General features: G+C 44.4%; 2 protein-coding genes across 2 annotated transcripts in view; both read left to right on the top strand.

Moving 5' to 3' along the window:
* The window catches only part of RPRD1A (regulation of nuclear pre-mRNA domain containing 1A), a 478,282-nt gene that overhangs the window by 205,379 nt on the left and 251,021 nt on the right, over positions 1 to 21,882 (top strand). The window lies entirely within an intron of this gene.
* On the top strand, positions 4,345 to 10,929 carry LOC121000735 (coenzyme Q-binding protein COQ10 homolog A, mitochondrial-like). The gene is given in 6 exon segments (XM_040431355.1): positions 4,345 to 4,375; positions 4,551 to 4,631; positions 4,634 to 4,763; positions 10,599 to 10,656; positions 10,658 to 10,811; positions 10,814 to 10,929. Coding segments are annotated over 6 exon segments (570 nt in total).

Genomic DNA, 21,882 nt, shown 5'->3' with positions numbered 1-21,882 from the left:
TTCATTTTTGAAACAAAAAAAAATCATGTTTTAGTGTCTATAGTCATAGTTTTTTCAGTTTTTAGGCGAATATCTTGGTTAGGGTATGATTTTTGCGGGATGAGATGACGGTTTGATTGGCACTATTTTGGGGTGCGTATGACTTTTTGATTGCTTGCTATTACACTTTTTGTGATGTAAGGTGACAAAAAATGGCTTTTTTTACACTGTTTTTTTTTTTTTTTTTTTACGGTATTCACCTGAGGGTTTAGGTCATGTGATATTTTTATAGAGCAAGTTATTACGGACACGGCGATACTTAATATGTATACTTTCTTTTTATTTATGTAAGTTTTACACAATTATTTCATTTTTTAAACAAAAAAAATCATGTTTTAGTGTCTCTATGAGAGCCATATTTTTTTTTTGTTTTTGGGAGATTATCTTAGGTAGGGTCTCATTTTTTGCGGGATGAGGTGACGGTTTGATGGGTACTATTTTGGCGTACATACAACTTTTTTGATTACTTTTATTACCTTTTTGGGAAGTAAGTTGGGCAAAATTTAAATTTCATCATCGTTTTTTTTTTTTTTTTATGGCGTTCATCGTGCGGGTAAAGTAACATGACCGTTTTATAGATCAGGTCGTTATGGATGCGGTGATATCAAACATGTGTAGGGAATTATTTTATTTATTTTTTTAATCAGTGATAAATGTGTTTTTTGATTTTTACATTTGTTTCACTTTTTTTCACTTTTTTTTTTTACCCAGACCCACTTGATTCTTGAAGATCCAGTGGGTCTGATGTCTGTATAATACAGTACAGTACACTATATAGTGTACTGTACTGTATTTTCACTTTACAAAGTCTGATTAGACTTCTGCCTTTAGTAGAAGTCTAATCAGCACCATGGACAGCCTCTGATCAGTACCATGGACAGCCGGACACCTGTGAAGGCGTCCGGTTGCCATGGTAACCATCACTCGCTGCCACAGCAGAGCAGTGGGTGATGGGGAGAGAGGGGGGCAGCTTCCCTCTCCCATCGGGGGCTGAAAAGGCTCAGCTGCCACCACCTGCTTCACTGTGGGTATGGTGTTCTTTTGGTGATGTGCAGTGTTGTTTTTGCGCCAAAGATATCTTTTGGAATTATGTCCAAAAAGTTCAACCTTGGTTTCATCAGACCATAACACCTTTTCCCACATGCTTTTGGGAGACTTCAGATGTGTTTTTGCAAGATGTAGCCTTGCTTGGATGTTTTTCTTCGTAAGAAAAGGCTTTCGTCTTGCCACTCTATCCCATAGCCCAGACATATGAAGAATACGGGAGATTGTTGTCACATGTGCCACAAAGCCAGTACTTGCCAGATATTACTGCAGCTCCTTTAATGTTGCTGTAGGCCTCTTGGTAGCCTCCCAGACCAGTTTTCTTTTGTCTATTCAACAATTTTGGAGGGACGTCCAGTTCTTGGTATAGTCGCTGTTGTGCCATATTTTCTCCACTTGATGATGACTGTGTTCCATGGTATATCTAATGCCTTGGAAATTGAGATCCCTCTGATGCTTTGGAAGCTCTCTGTGGACCATGGCTTTTGCTGTGGGATGCGACTAAGAAAATTTCAGGAAAGACCAACTAGAGCAGCTGAACTTTATTTGGGGTTAATCAGAGGCACTTTAAATGATGGCAGGTGTATGCTGACTCCTATTTAGCATGATTTTGAATGTGATTGCTTAATTCTGAACACAGCTACATCCCCAGTTATAAGAGAATATGCACACTTATGCAATCACATTATTAGTTTTTTTTTTTCTTCCCTCCACCTAAAAGATTTTAGTTTGTTTTTCACTTGAGTGTTGCAGTTTATAGGTCACATTAAAGGTGGAAAAAGTTATGAAATGATTTATCATTGTCTCATTTATTTACAGCACAGAAACCTGACATTTTAACAGTGGTGTGTAGACTTTTTATATCCACTGTATATATACAGTATATAATGTATATAGATGTATAGTATGCTTGAGTTTGAATGATTAAAAGAGTCTCTAGGTTGTCGGTCCAGAAAAACACTGAGGATGGCTGGTGGAGGGTCAAATTTATTCATCCTGTCCCTACCTGGTTGGAGGCGGGACCTCTCTTATGGTAATGCCGTCGTGGAGGATTCATGAAAAGGAAATTACTGTAAGTAATTCCGTTTTTTTTAAATAAATAAAGGTAAAACATATTGACTCAAATTTACCTTTAATAAAGTACATTGTGTTACGAGAAAACTGTCTCAGAATTGCTTGGATAAGTAAAAGCGTTCCAAACTTACATAGTTGTTACATAATTACATAGTTGTTAAGGTTGGAAAAAGACAAATGTCTATCAAGTCCAGCCTGTAATCCTGCTTTATCAATCCCTGGATCAATGTCCATCTTTCTTTTAAAAAGAGGTTGGGCCAAAGGGAAGAACAAGATTTCTATGTATTGTCATAAGCCTCAATTTTATTTTTAATTAAAAGGTCATCTAAACATTTTTTGAAGCCATCTAATGTATTTGCTGTGACCAGCTCCGGCGGCAGGCTATTCCAGAGATTCATAGATCTTACTGTAAAGAATGCCTGTCGCCTGTATGGTTTGTTTATATATTTGTACAGGTTAATCATGTCCCCTCTTGGACGTCTTTTTTCAAGGCTAGACAAATTCAGTTCATTTCATCTTTGCTCATAGCTAAGTACTTCCAGGCCCTTTATGAGTTTAGTTGCTCTCCTCTGTACTTTTTCTAACTCCAGGGCTTCCTTTTTATGGACTGGTGCCCAGAACTGAACTGCGTATTCCTGTTGAGGCCTCACCAACGCTTTGTTCTCATGGACTTGCCGAGACATACGGACGTCCCCGCGACAGTGGGTGACAGAAGATCTGTGAGACAGGCAGCATGTGCTTTGATGTGACAGGTTTCCTTGTGGATCAATAAACGTCTGTGTTGTTTCTGATACTGGCCACACCTCTAACCTCCAGTTGTTGCTATTGTGGTAATTTAACTTTCCTTATTTATAGTTGCTTCTCCCACAATGCTGTGCGGTTTATAGCTTCAGTGGTATCTGTGGTCTGCTGGTGTTTGGTTCTCGGCTGAGTTCATGTTGCTGCCGTAGCTACTGTAAAGTTAAGTGTTTCCTTTCCATTTTGCATTTTGTTTTTGTTTATCTGTGTGTTGTTTTCCCCCTGCCCTTTGTTGTATGTCTGAGGGAGACTCCTTGTTGTACTTCCTTTCTGGAGGAACAGATTAGTCTCAGTCCTGTCACTATCGCCAGGGTCTTATAGGGTGAGTTAGCACTGTAGGTACTCCTGCGTATGAACTAATCTTGCTTTGGGGTCTGTTCATACTAATAGCCAGTCAGGACTGTGACTAGGCATTTGACTAGGAGGTGTCCTTCTTTCATTCCCATGCTTTCAGGCCTTGTTCCCTCTCCTTCTTCATCCAGTGTGGTGTCTCCCTCCCACACACGGGCGTGACATTTGTATAGTGGCAATATTACATCCCTGTCCAGCGAGTCCATACCTCTTTTAATACAAGACAAAATTCTGTTGACCTTAGTGGCAGCTGACTGGCATTGCATGCTGTTATTTAGTCTATGATCTACTAATACACCCAGATCCTTCTCAACAAGTGACTCTCCCAGTTTTACTCCTCCTAGGACATATGCTGCATGCAGATTATTAGCCCGCAAGTGCATAACTTTACATTTATCTATATTGGACCTCATTTGCCAAGTGGAGGCCCCAACAGTAAGTTTGTCCAAGTCAGCTTGTAACTTATTAACATCTTCCATAGACTGTACCGTATTACAAAGTTTGATGTCATCTGCAAAAATAGAAACAGCACTATTAATTCCATCCTCTGTGTCATTAATGAATAAGTTAAATAATAGTAGACCCAGCACAGAACCTTGGGGTACACAACTTCTAACAGGGACCATTCAGAGTAGGAATCATTGACCATAACTCTTTGGATACGATCATGAAGCCAATTTTCAATCCAATTGCAAACTATATTTTCTAAACCAATAGACCTCAATTTACCCATTAGACATCCGTGTAGGACAGTATCAAACGCCTTTGCAAAGTCCAAAAACACAATATCGACAGCCTTCCCTCTGTCCAGGCTTCTACTCACCTCCTCATAAAAACAAATCAGGTCAGTTTGACAGCTTCTGTTCTTAATAATATAAGTGATAGCCAATATGGTTTTACTAACAGTTACATAATCACTTTACCACATAAAGTAACACAAGTCAGACTTGCACAAATAGGAGACTGAAGAGTCTGGCCAAGCAGCGGCTCCTCCCAAACAACACTTTGGGCTCATCGGTTTCTTCCAGTCCCGAAGCAATGGCTGCCAAATGCACGGGTCGCCTTACAGGTATGGGGGCGCGCTCCCTGAGTGACTGAGTTGAGCTCAAGACATTCCAGGGGCTGCCGGGCAAGGGGGCAGCGTCATCCAATCAGACATCTGGCTTCCTGTGGCATCCTCATAACGAGAGCCTCGAAAGGGGTTTTGCAAGATGTCAGCAACCCATGTGTGCAAAATTGTTAAGGCTTCCTTGGATTCACTGGGCCATTGACTAATAAGCGTAAGGAATACTCTGAGAGGAGGATCATAGGGTACTCCATGCAGGAGTGGTGTCAAATCTGGAAGAATACAAACAGTTTGTGCCTTGGTGTAAAAAGTCCACAGTTAACTCCAAGTGTACTGGATATGTTAAGGCAGAGCTGGAGGTTGGCTTCCCACCCATCCTGGAATGGTATATGTCTATCCTCACACTAGTGCGCCCTTATTTATTTATTTTTTATTTATATTTTTATTGTAACTTTTACAGTATAACAGGAAAGTAACCAGGTGTCAAGGTATAGGCACGCAGGCCATGTCATAATAGTACAATATAGAGTGAATACAAGTGAGAGATCATACATTACATGGAATATGAGTCAAGGTACAAGCCTGTCTCAGGCGACTTTAAGATACACTTCTAATATCCAAGGTATTTATAAAGCTGAGAGTCAAGACCCGAAGTGGGGAGTAAAACCTTACAGCAAGGTGTTATGGTTTATCATCTGAGATGCCAAGGTATCTGAAGGAGCAGATGAAGTGGTGTGTGCTTATGTTCAGAGGTTACCATAATAATTCAATTAGCGTATGTTTTACGGAGCTGAACTCATGGTTTGGGGGATCTATATTTGAGCCACATTGACCATTTCTTGAGGAAGGTCAAATGCGTGCGGGATTCCCAAGAGGATAATTCCTCAAATCTATGTATCTGATCAATTTTTTGAATCCATTGGTCCAGGGTTGGTACAGTAGTCTGTAGCCAAAATTTAGGGAGTTGGAGGCGTGCTGCCAAAATCATCTGTGTAAATACAAACGGTGGTTTAGCATTCACTCTCCCTTGATACAGTGAGAGTAAGACAATTTGCGGGGAAGGCTGAAACGTTGTTCCACAAACGTTATTAGCCGTAGAAAAAACTTCGCTCCACCACTTCTGAATAAGTGGACAGGTCCACCAAATATGGAGGAAAGTTCCTCTCTCTCCAAGTCACCTGCAGCACGTATCAGAAGCAGAACCAGCAAATCTCGCTATCTTGTCTGGTGTATTGTACCATCTTGTAAGGATTTTATAACTGTTTTCCCTGATTCTGACACAGCGAGAGACCCCGTGGGGGAGTTCTAGTAAATTAGGTAGGGATTCATAAGGAAGTGTGACATTGAGATCAGATTCCCATTGCATAATGAAGGATGGTTTGGCTACCATAGGGGGTAGGCGTAGTTTACTGTATAACCGTGATATGAGTTTTCTAGGCAGTGTTTGTTGTGATATCAAAGCTTCCAGCCAAACTAGAGGGCGTAGGAGGTCGCCCACCTTGACGTGTTGTTTTATGTAGGCCCTAAGGTAAGTAACAGATAAAAAATCTCGAGGATGAGGGTTAAGTAGGGTATTTGTGTCTCCTAGGTCCATCCAATCCCCATTAGGGAGAGCTAAGGATATTATTGGTGTTAAAGAAGACTTCAGACCTATTGAAGTGGAGTCTCTTAATGCAGAAGGGGCCGTGCTTAAAACATCTTTTACAGTCAGAGTGGGCGAGGGGAATGGGATAGAGCCATGTGTGGATGATAACCACCTCCACGTCTCCAGCATTGCTCGAACAATTGGATAAGGTGACATGTGTCCAGGAAAGACCGTCTCCTGGCCCAAGAGAAGCGCTCTAGCTGGTCTGTTCAATATATCAAGCTCTATCTGAACTACAGCCGAAGGTGGAGAGGGGTTCATCCAAGCTAATAAGCGTGAGATCAGAATGGCCCTCCCATATAGCTCCGGACTTGGTAGGCCTATTCCTCCCGCTTGCCTAGGCTTAATGAGGAGAGAAGTAGAGAGTCTCGCCTTCTTTCCATTCCAAATGAAAGACCTAAATTTTTTCATAATGGAGTCATAATAATACTTGGGGACGGGAATGGGTAGAACTTGCTGCAAGTAGGTGAGTTTGGGAAGTATTAAGGATGAAAGAAGGTTCTTTCTACCGAACCAAGACAGTGTTGGGCTAGATCTGGCCAGGTTATCTATTGCTTCCATAATGGATTTTCTTAAGGGAATGTAGTTAAGAGAATAGAGCTCCGTGATATCTGGACTAATTTTGACCCCTAAATATGTAATATTGGGAGAGGACCAATTATATGGGGAATCTAACATTAAATGCTCTTTGGTTGCCCGAGAAATACCTGAACATAAAACCAGCGATTTATTCGCGTTGATTTTAAAATCTGACAATATGCTGTATGTGTTTAGGTGGGACTGGGTTCGGGGTAGAGACGCTTTTGGATTTATCGTCATTATGAGAACATCGTCCGCGAAAGCTGCAATTTTCTGTTCCCTGCCTCCCAAACACAGACCCAACAACTCCCGGTCCAATCTTATATTTGCTAAAAGTGGTTCGAGAGCTAGTATAAATAGAAGAGGCGAGAGAGGGCATCCCTGCCGAGTCCCATTTCTAATAGCAAAGGAGGGGGATATAGTACCATTAACTAGTACTGAGGCTGTTGCTTGTTCGTACATCGAAAAAACTGCTTTAATGTAGGGATCAGGTAGGCCGAATCCATGCAGCACTTGTTTTAAATATGACCAGTTGACCCTGTCAAATGCTTTCTCAGCATCTGTACTGAGTAAAAGCAAGGGAGAGGAAATCTTTTTAGCATGACAAAGAACATTAATCACTCTTGTGGTATTGTCCTTGCCTTCTCTGCTGCGGACAAAACCCACCTGATCCCCATGAACAAGCTGAGGTAGAAGAATGGCTAATCTATTAGCCAACATCTTGGCCAGGAGCTTTAGGTCTATGTTTAGGAGGGAAATGGGCCTGTAATTAGAGCAAAGTTTAGCGTCTTTCCCTTCTTTGGGGATGAGAGTTATGTGGGCCGCCGTCATGTCTCTTGAGAGGGGGGTTCCCTTAAGTGTCTGATTACAAACTTCTAACAGATGAGGGAGAAGGATTTCTTGGAACGTTTTGTAGTATGCTAATGGAAGGCCATCAGGGCCAGGACTTTTGCCTGTCGGCATTTGGTTCATAGCTTTCTTTAATTCGTTTAAGGAGAAAGGTGCTGAAAGCATTGACTTCTGTTCCAAGTCAATAGCTGGAAGTTTCGCTGTTTCCAAAAAAGAAGATATTGGTGGGACAAGGGTTTTTGGGTCCAGAGTAGGGGGAAGATTATATAAATCGTTATAAAACGAACATAATTGAGCAGCAATTTGATTGACCGCAAAAATAGGGGTGTCATCCTGTGAGGATAATTGGTGGACATAATTAGTGGATCTCCTTCCCTTGATCCTATTCATTGCGAATTTGGTAGCCTTATCTCCGTGTGCGAAGAATTTGTGCTGGAAGCTCATGTAGTATTTAGCTGACCTGTTAGCTAAGAGTGATCTAAATTTGGCCCTATATTCTGATAGCTTTTTGAGTTGAGAGTCAGAGGGATTGGCTTTGTTGCCAGACTCAAGCGCCTGGATATTTTTTAGGGTGTCATCTATTTCTCTATCTCTCTCTCTTTTTTGGTATGTGCCAATGTTAATAAATTGTCCTCTAATAACTGGTTTATGGGCATCCCAGAGGGTGTTGGCAGCTATGTCTGGACTTTTATTTAGTGAGAAATATTCTTTTAGGTGCCTGGAGATCCGCTCCACTGAATCTTGGTATCCCAGAAGGGTCTCATTTAATCGCCAATTGAAACTCGAGGGTGTCTCGTTTGGGGCCAATACTGTAATATATATTGGGGAATGGTCTGATAAGTGGATAGCACCGATAGATGCCTCTCTGCATAGATGTATGTGTTCCTTGGAGATGAACAAGTAGTCTAGTCTATGGTAGGTTTTATGTACAGGTGAAAAGAAAGTGAAATCCACGGCACTAGGGTGGAGGGATCGCCAGACATCAATCAGATGCAGATCCCAAAAAGTATTTTTTATAGCTTTAAGGGCCCGTCTGGATTGGGATGACTTATGGGTGGAAGTATCTAGTTGAGGGACTAGAGCTACATTTAAGTCTCCTCCAGTGATCACTATACCCTCCTTAAATGACTCAATAATAGGGAAAACGTCAGAAAACCAGCGTGATTGGTTGGAATTGGGGGCATATAAGTTAATGAAGGTGTATGTTTGTGGCCCTATTGTACCCTTAAGTAATATATACCTGCCCTCTGGGTCTAAACTTTGACTGACTAGTTTGAACGGGATTTTCCTCTGCAGCCCAATACTAACCCCGCTGGAGGCTGAGGAATTGGACCCACAGTGGTACCAGTTGGAGAAATGGGAGAACCGCATATCTGGATATCGGTTGAAGCGGAAATGTGTCTCCTGAAGGAATATCACACTAGCCCCGGCTTTTCTTAGAATGGCAAAGATTTGGCTCCGTTTGGAAGGGGAGTGAAAACCTTTGACATTGTAAGAGGCTACTGACAAATCAGTCATTATTTGTGTTGTGTGTGAATTTACCTTGGTGCTGTTGTGGTCCCTTTTTAGAAGAAATGTCAGGTTCACTGTGGTCTTTTGTCCCATGTATCGTGGTGATTATGCGTGGATAAGAGTCACTCCAATTCGATAAAAAAGACATATACCTTGAGTCAGGGATAGGGGAAAAGAACAATGCATAACTTGTTAAACCAACAATAAGAACAAACATAGACAAATTGTAGTTTGTCGAAATCAGGAGGGGGTTAATTGGTCTGTAGACCATTTGGGAGATCGTGTAACGCCCATAAGAAAGCAGTAGTAAGGCAAAGATGGAAAAGGAACATCAAAAGACTTATGATCAAGCTGTCAGGAAAACATATAGGCAGCAATAACGCATATATAAAGGCAATATACGGGTGGCGGCTTTGGATATTAGCATAACATAAGGCTACCATATTATGTACAAAGAAAAGTCTTTTTACTGCTCTTGTGAAAGACTTCTTGGAGTGAGCTGGAGACCTCTTTTCTTAGATCTGGAGGACTTCGGTGTACGTGGTAATTCAAATGGAGCCACTTTAGGGATATCTGGCAGAGCACGTAAGTCCTGAAATAGTTCCCAGTTTTCGATCGGCAATGGCGGTATGTTTAATAGCTCAAAGGTAGATATGAGGTCTGTGAACGATGATATATTAGCCCTTTTGCCCGCATATGAGAAGGTTAGACCGAAGGGGTAAGACCAGCGATACAGAACTTTCTTGGAGCGTAGCCAATCTGTCAACGGCTTGAGGGATCTACGCTTCTTCAGAGTTGAGGGAGCTAGGTCTTGATATATGTCAATTTTAGAATCTTCATATGTTATATCCGGGTGGTTTCTAGCAGCTTCCAAGATGGCAGTTTTCACTTGAAAGTTCAGGAACCTACAAATTATATCCCTAGGGGGTTCAGCCGGCTTGGGTTTAGGCCTGAGGGCTCTGTGCGCTCTTTCTATGATTATATCTTGGGGGAAATCAGGGCCCAATAAAGTCCCGCATATTTCAATAATGGAGGTCTGAACGTCTCCAGGGGATACCGATTCTGGCATGCCCCTGAATCTCAAATTATTTCGGCGCCCCCTGTTTTCCTGGTCTTCTAGTGAGCTGTGTAAATCGTTTAGATATAGGGCACAGCGGCAAAAAGAGTCTGTCACCGCAGACTGATGGTTTAATATCTCTGCTTGATGCGACTCCAGGTTTTCTACCCAGCCCCCAATCTGCCTCACCTCGTTCCTGCATGCTGCCAACTCTGCCAGGATCGGCTCCATTATTCTGCTCAGAGCGCGGTCGAGGTATTTTCTTGTGACCGGGAGGTCTGATCTGGTGTGTGTGTCATCCGAATCGCTGTCCCCCTCTGATTGTGCCGGGGCGCGCTTCTGTGACTTGGCTTGCGGTGTCGGCGCCATCTTAGGCTCTCTGGCTGCTACCGTTGCGGCAGCTTTCTTCAAGAATTTCTCCATGTCACCTCCAGCGATCTGGTTTTTGGAAGGAGCAGGAGTGTCACCATGCCTGGCGTTCCCGATCTTCACCATCTTCGCCTCAGTAAGCTGATTTTAGCTGACGTTAGTGACGATCTCTACATAGAGCTCAGAGCTATGCGACCATCTTCATCCGGCGCAAGCTCCGCCCCCCTAGTGTGCCCTTATTTAGTCAAAGCTGTTTGTACGTATGGTCATCTTTTTTAACCATTTGGAGACCATTTGGCGCTTTAGTCCTCGCATCCCTGGTTACCCTCGTACGTGCACTGTAGACTTTTCAATATCCTTCGAGTTTCGGTCCTTGCTGCATTCCCAGCTGGCCACTGTCTTTTTTGATGAGGTATTGAAGCAGATGGTCCAGCCTTTGAGAGACGAGCAGGGAAGACCTTTGGTCCCGAAACACCAATTCCCCATGAACTGATGTTTGATGAAGTACATCAGACGTCATGCCCTCACATCAGCTGTACTGTCTAGGGTGAGACCACGACGAAACATCAGCGCAAGCCAACCCAAAGTTCACACAAAGAATATAGAACCAGAGTCTGAAACTCTGTGCACTCACTGGGACTTATGAGCTCAGAACCATATCTAAGTTTTTCTTTGTATTTTTTTTTTTAAACCATATTTATTTAATTTCACATCTGATTGTGCTGAGAAATATATTGTATAAGTTATCTGTAGTGTCCAGGCTGGTACGCTGCACTGTAGCAAGACTAAGACCACCTGGGACTGAAACATTTTTACTGTGTGTTATCCTATATTTTTGTTTTAAGTTCTCAGATATGATGAGATGGGTGCTGCATCCCACTGTACTCATATATTGGGAAGAAACCTTTCTCTTACTCCTGCCATAGTGGCACCACTGACCAAAGCTGAATTACAGGAAGGCATTGCTGGTTTTACAATCACATATACCTCTTGTTCACTGATTACGTGCGCCCTCTTCCTAACACATGACCATTTCCATCAGTGCCAGCTCTAGTGCCCAATGCATTGATAACATGAAATTATGGTGCATTTTTCAAAGACTGGCTGACTGAGTCTGCATGGTTAAACTGCCTAACAATGGAGACACAACATAGCAGGAACAGAGATCATGATGGCCATCATGGTTATTTTCAAGCATTATATTCTATGCAAATGAGTATGAATTGGAATAGCAGGGTACAACATGACAGTAGAGTTGAGATCCTTTGTGCCAAAAGACCGCCGGAGACCGACTCTTATGTATACAATTCTAAATAGGATGGGTTAAGAGAATAGCAAGATGATACAGGAAATAAAAGTGCCACAGTAACTAAATGATTTTCCTATTCCATGACGTAAAGTCATAGTTTTATTAAAGACACGGAGGCGAGTATTGCTTTCTCCTTCTTTACTGAACCACCAATAGCAGCAAAGAGAAAAAATTTACATACAAGGAACCATAGCAACCAAGGTCCCTCCCCACTGGCCCCTATAATAGGCCGCTCTTCCTCTGTAACTTCCTCTTTCTTTGAAAACTGATGCTGACATCCCGAACATTCCAACAAGAACTCTGAACTTCAAACTGGAACGGAAAGTCCAACGCCCATGTAGCGCAACCAACTAGCCAACCTGGCTAAACTGTAGAAGACATCATCCGGTAACACGGCATCTGATAACGGAAATAACTTCATCCTGGAAAATAAAACAGACCATAGGCCTAGGTGAAACAAACATGTCAGGACAGAATGTCCGGAAGCCATCTATGCAACTGACTCAACAGGTGACAAAAGACAGAAGGCAATATAAATGGCAAACTATCATGCAAACGATGGCAATGAAAACAAACATTAGGACAATAAATACCTAAAACAAAATAACTTAAAAGGTTAATAATACATAGAGGTAATGATACATGACCCCTGTAACCAAAAAACTGCGAGAAAAACCCCAAGGGAGGGAATAGGGCGGGCAATACTCGCCTCCGTGTCTTTAATAAAACTATGACTTTACGTCATGGAATAGGAAAATCATTTAGTTTTACAGCAAGACACGGAGGCTTCGTATTGCAAGTTCAAAGCCTGTCTATAATAGAAGCAAACAGATTAGATGGAGGGCGAAAATAAAATTCTCTGAATGTGGTAACACTCGACCAATCAGCCAAACGCATGACGTCCTCCAATCTGGCCCCCGAAACCGCCAAGGCAGTGGCAGCGGCACCCCGTGCAGAGTGGGCCGTGAAGATAGAAGTGTCGATACCTGCAAGAGACATGATCCACTTGAGCCAACGTGCTAACGTAGGGCTAGAAACAGGACCAAAAGGATGTCGGATCGAAATAAACAATTGGGAAATGGCGGAGGACCGGTGTGATAAAGTCCTGGATTCGTACTCCTTAAGGCAAGCCACAGGGCACAAGACCGGAGATGAAGGGAAACTAGGATAGGAGACAGACCTAATGTTAGTCTTGGTTCGACGCGAAATGTTAAAGGTGACCCCATCCGGGGTAAAGGAACGAGCGTCGTAGTCAAGGGCTCTCACATCCGAGACCCTTTTACAAGAAATAAGGCAAAACAATGCCAACAACTTTGCGGATAATTGCTTAATTGTAAGGGCAGAATTCTCGGGCCAAGAGGATAAAAAGGATAGGACCAGGGAGACGTCCCACGTAGTGGAAAAACGAGGTCGAGGAGGTCGAGCCAAACGTGACCCACGTAAAAGGCGAGACACAGAAGGGTGTTGACCAGCCGGCACCCCCTCAAACCCAGCATGGGAAGAAGAAATAGCGGACCTGAAAAGGTTAATGGTCCGATACGCCCTTCCCGCTTCAAAGAGCGATGTGAGGAACTCCAGTAGGTGGGCTACAGGTGCCGAAATGGGATCCAGGTCCCGTTCCACGCACCAATTAGCCCAAGTTCTCCAGGCTGCCCGGTAAGACTTTCTGGTACCGGGAGCCCATGCGTTATCCAGTAACTGTCTAGTTGCTGCCGAAATGCCCTCGACAGCTCCAGGTGTCCGGAGATCCGGCACGCCAACAACCGTAGGGATCCGTCTAGGAGAAGTGGGTGGTGTAGCCCCTGAGGATTGCGTAGGAGATCCAGACGGTTCGGGAGGAGAAGAGGTGCTTCCACCAGGATCCTCATCAGTGAAGGGAACCAGACCTGAGACCCCCAGAACGGGATCACCAACACCACATCCGCCAGGTGACGTTGGACCTGGAGGAGAGTCCTCGGAATCATCGAGAAAGGAGGAAAAGCATAAAGGCGGGCTACCGACCAATCCTGAAGAAACGCATCCACCGCCACCGCTTCCGGATCTGGACGCCAGCTGAAAAATCGGGCGAGTTGCCTGTTGAGCCGAGAGGCAAAGAGATCGACCGACATCGGGCCCCATATCTCCGAGATTGCTGAGAAGATCTGTGGATCCAACTGCCAGTCGCTGCCATCCATCAGGTAGCGCGAGTTCCAGTCCGCACGAACGTTGCTCAGCCCCGGCAAGTATTCCGCCTGTACCATGATGTCTCTGGACAGGCAAAACGACCAAAAATCCTTGGCCAACCGAGCCAGGGTTGCCGAGTGGGTACCTCCCAAACGATTGACATACCGGACCGCCGATATATTGTCCATCCGTAGCCTGATGCACGCGTTGGCGATCCCATTGGAGAAACTCCTGACCGCAAATGAACCGGCCAGTAGTTCCAAAGCATTGATATGGAGGAGGGATTCCTCCGTCGACCAGGCTCCCCCGGTGGAGACCCCATTGCAATGGGCCCCCCAGCCCTGGAGACTCGCATCCGATTCGATGGTCAATTCTGGCAGAAATCCGAAGATTGCTCTGCCGTTCCACGCCTCCAGATTGGCGATCCACCAACTCAACTCCTCTCGGGCCTCCAAGTCCAGGACCACCGCGTCCGCAAAGGAGGCACCGGTCCGAAGATGGGCGATCTTCAGCCGTTGAAGAGCCCGGTAGTGTAACGGGGCCGGAAACACCGCCTGAATCGATGAGGCCAACAGACCGATGATGCGAGCTAGGTGGCGCAATGAGAGGCTGGGGACGAGAAGAGCATGTCTCAACTCCTTGCGGATGGCTCGTAACTTTGTTGCCGGCAGGCTGAGGGACTCCGAGAGCGAGTCCACCATGAATCCCAGGAATTCCATCCTCTGGGATGGGATGAGAGAAGACTTCTCCTTGTTGAGGAGGAACCCGAGATCTGAAAGTAGGTTCGCCGTCCACTGGAGATGTTCCAGTAGTCTCGACCTGGACTCGTGCAGCAGCAAGATGTCGTCCAGGTAGATGATAAGGCGTACGCCCCGTGTCCTCAGCCATGACACAACCGGACGTAGCAACTTGGTGAAACACCAAGGGGCCGATGACAGTCCGAATGGTAGACAGGTGAACCTCCAGAGTTCTCCTCTCCATCGGAACTGGAGAAGATCCCTGGAATGTAAGGCCACTGGAACCGTTAGATAAGCATCTTTCAGATCCAGCTTTACCATCCAGTCCCCGGGAACTAACAAGTCCCGAAGGAGGTGGATCCCCTCCATTTTGAAATGGCGGTAGCGTACTACCGAATTGAGGGCGCGGAGGTTGATGACAGGTCTCATCTGACCCCCTTTTTTCCTGACAAGGAAAATGTTGCTGACCACCCCTCTCCCACAAGGGGGGGCTCGCTCTATCGCCTGTTTTTGTCTGAGGGAAATTAGTTCCGTGTCCACCAGGGCGCAATCTGGGCGCGACAAAGGTATGGGTGGAGGGGGGGGAATTAGGGAGGTGGAACCCGTGAGTTCTATGTGAAATCCCCTGACCGTGGAAAGTACCCATGGATCTGAGGTGATGAGGCTCCAAGCATGCGAAAAAAGATGGAGTCTGCCCCCTACACAAGGGACCATAGAATCCCCGATCTGGGGAGGACTTACCCAAGGGCCTGCGGTAGCTTGGATTTCCTCTGAAGGAACGAGACCTCCATTGATTTCCTCTTGTGGAGAAGAAAGGTGACGGGTTACGCTGGTCCTGGAAAGACGGTCGCTGACCTCCAGAACCTCTGTTCGTGCCACGGGCCTGAAAGTTTGCACGGCCGGACAGGCGGCCCCTACTACTGCCGGCCCGATGAGAGACCCGTCCCTGAAATACTCTGCGCAAATTAGCCTGGGCCTTGTCAAGTGCGGTAAAAGTACCCACGAAACGGCTCATATCTTTAATGAAAGAGTCTCCAAAGAGGAGACCCTGGGCGTCCTTACCCGCCTCCGTGAGCGCTAAATTTGCCAACTTGGGGTCGATCTTAAACAAGATGGCTTTGCGCCTCTCGATTGCCAAGGAGGTATTGGCGTTGCCGGCAATACAAATTGCCCTTTGGATCCAACCCCGTAGTTCCTCAGGGTCTATTGGAGAGCCCTCATTTCTAGCTGTTTCAGCCAACTCAAAAATCTTTGCCAGCGGGCCAAAGATATCCAAGACCTTGTCCTGGCAGCTGCGGAGAGCTGAGTCTAGGCCCTTCTTAGGGTTCCAGCCCGTTTTGGCCAAGAATTGTGACATCTTGGGGTCAACCATGGGGGTGTCACATACTTTATTAGGCACAATCGGCCTGGGGCACTCGGCCCTAAGCTTGTTCCGTGTCTCACGGTTAAGGGGGTGGCGTACCCAATGTTCCAAATAGGACCCCACGTGTTCAGTGGGGAGCCATTCCGCCGAGCGCGGGTGATGCAGGTTCGCCTGACGCATCTAATAGGGCCTCTGCGCGATTAGCGTTAGCAGATGATGCCGTAACTTTGGCAGAGGAGGTCGCGGTAGCGGAAGTAGAAGGACCCTGCACTGGGGGGGCGACATCCTCCTCTGACCCGTAGTCAAAGTCCGCAATAGCCTCCTCGTCTGAAACTCCATCAGAGTCAGACATTTCAGGTGATTGCGCTCTAGCGCATTTCCATGTCCGCGCCCGTTCTGCCTGGCGGGAAAAGGCTCTTTTCCGTGAACTATGCACGGTCTCTGGGGTGGCATGATGCGCACCAGTCAAAGCCTCCTGTGGCACAGGAGGTTCAATGGAGGTAGGCTGCGGAGTGGTGTTATGGTCTGGCAAGGACCTACTAGCTGGCTGGGTGGACAGGGCCTGGGTAATGGTTTGCGACAATATAGTCGACATAGAACCCATGGCCGCCATGATAGCGTCTGATACAGAGCGCTGCAGGGCCAGCGTCTGTACATCCACATCTGTGGGAATGTGACCCTCAGGGGAGGAGGGGGGCATACTGATAGCAGGAGGATTAGGGGTAGACATGATCCCACAATAACTGACTGAGAATAAACAATCCTGGCAAAAGCGAGCGCAAGCTGAAACTAATAGCACCTGTTATTATCAGTGACCGGAGCTAGGGCAGAGAGCAGGAGCCGCCGACCGCAGGGCACAGGAGTAGATGTAAGCTGGGCCGGAAGTGACGCAGGTACCGGAAGTCCTGCTGTGAAGCCCGCGAATTGCGGTAAGCTATTAACAAACGGCCGCTGAGATCTCGCGAGATCTCGCGGCCGGCCGGGTCACTGAAGGTATACCAAGATGGCCGCCGAGATCTCGCGGCCGTCCTGAACACCGGAGGAGATCCAGAAGGTGACGCTGGAGACCGGGATGGAGCTATCGTCTCCCAATGTCCATAGACGAGGTGAGACTGTTCCGGTGAGAGAGGGGAAGCGCCGCGCCGGCGAACAGAGTCGCCGTAGAGAGCGACAGCTAGTAGATAAGGAGGGGGGCGCCGGGGAGCGCAAGCAGAGGCACAATGAAGCGCAAAATAAGCGCAGCTGCAATAAAACGGGACGCAAAGCAAAAGGGGTAGCGCTGTAAGCGAAGCAGGGTTAGTCACCCTGGGTAAAGCGCACATATAAAAAAGCACAAAGCTATGATAAAATCCAAATTACAGATAAAGAGATTTTCAGTGTACTTATCTTGGCAGCAGCAAAGAAAGAGGAAGTTACAGAGGAAGAGCGGCCTATTATAGGGGCCAGTGGGGAGGGACCTTGGTTGCTATGGTTCCTTGTATGTAAATTTTTTCTCTTTGCTGCTATTGGTGGTTCAGTAAAGAAGGAGAAAGCAATACGAAGCCTCCGTGTCTTGCTGTAAAACTGTCATTGTCTTCAAGGCTGGGTCCACCATTTCCTTTAGGGCCTTAAAGTCTGCTTTAATGCACTAGTTGGCTCTTCACCAGGGAAATGTTAACAGAAGGAAGAGTATATGTATTAATGCATGACATGCAAGTTCCACATGGGAAAAGTGATGAAAAATATGGATTGTATTTCTTTTTAAAGATTAAAAAGTGGAGATTAGAATTTAAAAGAATAGTGAAGGGGTCATATTTCAATTAGGAATTTCTTCCCTCCCATTCTCTCACTTTCTTGGGGTGTTTTTTTTTTTTTTGTGTGGAAGGGATGTCTTTTGTTTAAAAAATTAAGGCATGGAGCCTTGGAGCAGGAAAGAAAAGACAAAGTTAACAAACATATAACTGTGAGGAGAGAGAGAAGTATACATGGATGTAGAAAGGGGAAAAAGGGTTGCAATTAAGTTATATGGCTCAAGGGTTTAAGGGTTTATGTTATGCACCAATCACTGATTGAGATATAGTCGGTTTACGTTCACCTCTAAAACACTTTCACTGATGAATAGAACGTTTGTACGTATATATGTTAAAACATAAGCTTTATTAATTCACATTAAAATAAAAGGGTGAATAACTATTGTAAGATAATCACGATCCAGGACTGACCCTTACTCAGCTATGCATATGGCTAATTGGTAATGGGTTGGTCAGAAAGTCCTCCTTCAGAAATACCCCTTATGCCTAACAGCGGGGTGTGAGGAGATACTGACTCATCAGTAAACCCTGTGGTCCTATTGTGACCAACTTCCAATTGCCAATTTTAGCTTGTAGGGTGATAAGCCCAAATCACCTGTAGCGCATTCACCACAGCTGTGGTCGGGATGTAAGGCATGTCGGGTATATAAAGCAAATACTTTATATAAAGATGAAAAAATTTAGCGGATCAAAAGAAAAACTATGCAAAGGATATTGATCCGGGAGATGGACATAATTCATCTCCACACGAGTTCGATCAAGAACCTGATTATTTTGTGCAATCAGTAAAACAGGGTACAAGCGTCTATGCAAAAATATAAATGGTTTATTATACAATAGTTTAATATACAATCAAAAATGAATCAACATAAATTTCAATAATATACAACGATATGCAGTACCCAGAATTCACCACTATATGATGCCAACAAAACAATACTCAACCAATATTATGCAATACAGCTTTAAATTTGTGAGAGATATACAATCAATGGATTATGCGGAAAACTCAATCAAGAAGATGACAGATACGAGCCCTTGCTCCGCCCAAAAATGATGACCAATCTCAGATACGGGGTAGTATGGTAGTATTGCACAAAACTTATAAATTATTGGCTTGATGTCAAACTAGGGAATACTAAGAATTCCAACAGAGAGTTACTCCAGTATTATCCCCTTTATTCAGTTATATGCATCGTAACTGAAACAAGAGAGAACACTGATGTGGCAACTAACGTTACACGTCCGCAAATGAGCAGGTATCTGACTAAGTATCAAGCCAATTAATTTAGATCAATACTACATAAAACAAAATATACATTACCCAAGGGTCAAGTGATGTGCAGAATCTTGGGGCAGCCAGCTCTCGAGAGTTTTTCCCGATAATCCAAATGATTCTCCCTAGATCTATAATCCCAATGTTTCTTTGTTTGTTTGTTTTTTTTTCTTTCCCTTTTTTTCTTTCTGGTAACTGGTTTCTTAACCCAAAACTTATCAGATGAACACGCCCTCCGAATTTGGAACTTTCCAATCATTGTTGGGTGGGCGTGGGCATTGATAAGGAGCATGACGTCATAATACTACCCAGAATGCACTTTTGCTACTGATGTAGTATTAACTGCTCATATCTAGGTGGCACCGTTGTATAAGCAATAGGCATCATACCATTAAGGGTTAACTCATATATGCCTGATATTTTTACTACTACACCTCTGACGTCTAGAGGCCTTGTCTCAGGGCCGAGGGACAAACTTTGATACATGCATGTATACTTTGAGGAACATCTAGACAATTCACACACTGTGGAATTCACGTTCAGATATGAAAAACAATGAATTCTTAGAATCTGCAGGTGCGGTGTATCTTCTAACTTTCTAAATGTATAATATATTGTTACTATAACACTAGCTTTTGAGCAGCACAGTGATCTTCTCATGGACTTACTTCGGCCTACATGAAAATCCATACAAAACAGTGAATATAAATCAACATTGCTCTTAAAGGCAATGAATACCCATTATAACTAAAATAAGTAGATATAACTGTTTACACTTATGAAAAAGCACAACAAATCCCCCTTCATTACAATGTAATCCAATAGAGAAGTTGGACTACATTGGAATGTCACAAAGGGCTTTTCATTCAGATTCTTCAGAGACATTAGTTCTTGTTTAAACTGTTTGTGACTCTCATGAATATTTATTGAATGAGTCAATAATTTTAAGTGTAAGTCGGTGGTAACGACAGTACCCTCTACAACGGAATATAAGTCCGATAAATGTTTTTTCTGATTCTCCATCTCTGCATGAATACTCATTAGGTTCCTTTTCAGTGAACCAATCTCAAGTTCCAATGTCTTAATGGAGATGGAATTAACAGCTGATACACTGATACACCGGTGGCAATGACAGTGCCCACTACGGCAAAGATTATGGCGGCTGTAATCGCAGAAACGAACCGCTTTGGTCGTCGACTTGTTGAAAACTGTTCTCTAGTCATGGTTTTCCTTGTCTGTTCCAGGATCTGTGTAATGCTTTCTTGGGAATAGCCGATGTGCATTTGATACCAAATCTTTATCTCCGGAGAAGAAATCTCGGAAATGTTGAACTGTCTTTCAATGAAGACACGTGGATCCAAACTGACGTAGATCTTTTGGGATAGAATCCTCTTATTCGTCAAGAGGAATCCCGTGGTATCCTGTAGCATGATCCCAGATGAAGGGCCTGGTACAGCAATCGGCTCAGCCTGGAACTCCTTCCCCAAGATCAGGATGATGTAGATAACGGCAACAACACTCAATGCCATCTTGCGCCTGAAATATATTGTATGATAAATATAAGTACATACATCTTTCACTTTTTATCACTCCTGCAAGAAAAGAGTTAATACGACCATACATCTTTGATTTGGCATCGTTTCTTTTCTTGGACAGAGCAAGTTCTCGATACAAAAGTGAGTCAAGAGATAATAAGTTACAGAGGAAAATACATGAGGATAGGTTAGTACATTTGTATGTTCATACTAGACCAATCCTGGGTTTCCGTCTTTAGCTGGAACCTTGATATCTCTTTACTCCTCATCATCCGGCAATCCTTCCATTTGGCGAAGTTGTGACCTAGGATGACAAACACGTAATTGATTAATATGCACCCATTTCTCTATAAATTCATCCCCCTTAGGAATTTTGATTCTGTAGACCACAGGTGATAATTTGTCAATGATGACATAGGGTCCCTTCCAGGAAGGCAGGAACTTCTTTTCCTTCACCTGGTCCCGGGCGAAGTTATAGAGATAAACCTGATCGGAAATTTGGTACTCCTTTTGAGTAGTCTTCAGATCATAGTAGGTTTTGGCGCTTATGGCTGCTTTCTCCAGATTCTTCTGGGCAAATGCAAAAGCATGTTGAAGGTGCTTACGTAGATTCTCTATGTACTGATGGGCTGTTGAAGCATTTATCAAATTTTGGTCTGTTGTCCGGTAGAGTAAATGCTGGGGTAACACCATCTTCCTTCCTGTGATCATTTTGAAGGGAGAAAGTTTGGTTGCTGCGCTTGGAGTGGCTCTGATGGCCATGAGAACCAGAGGCAACTTTACATCCCAGTCCTTACCGGATTCATTGACAAATTTCTTTAGAATGTTGACAATTGTTTGGTTGTAGCGTTCCACTCCACCACTAGAGGCTGGCCGGTAAGCTAAATGTAGCTTCCTTTTTACTCCCAGTATCTCCCACGTTTTTGTCATCACCTCACTAGTGAAATGACTTCCGCGATCGGACTCGATGCGTTGAGGAAGACCGAACCTGGAAAACACGTGGTTAATGAGTAGAGACGCACACACACTTGAACTGCAAGTCTTGCAAGGCAAACATTCTACCCATTTTGTGAATAGACAAGTCACGGTTAACATATATCTGTTGCCTTTTGATGAAGTTGTTACTGGTCCAATAAAGTCAATCTGGATGTCTGACCATGGCATGGACATCCCCCTTTTCATCAGCGGTGCCCGATGAGTGGGTGCTTGCGGCTGGAATTGAGGGCATATTAAACATCCTTGACAATATGTGCGAACGTCTTGCAACATATGAGGCCAATAAGCGTAATCCCGTAGTAATTCATACGTTAACTTCTCACCTCGATG

This window comes from Bufo bufo, chromosome 5, assembly GCF_905171765.1.
Source record: "Bufo bufo chromosome 5, aBufBuf1.1, whole genome shotgun sequence".
Taxonomy (NCBI): domain Eukaryota; kingdom Metazoa; phylum Chordata; class Amphibia; order Anura; family Bufonidae; genus Bufo; species Bufo bufo.
The sequence above is the reverse complement of the archived record's forward strand: the minus strand, read 5'-3'. Positions and strand labels throughout refer to the sequence as shown.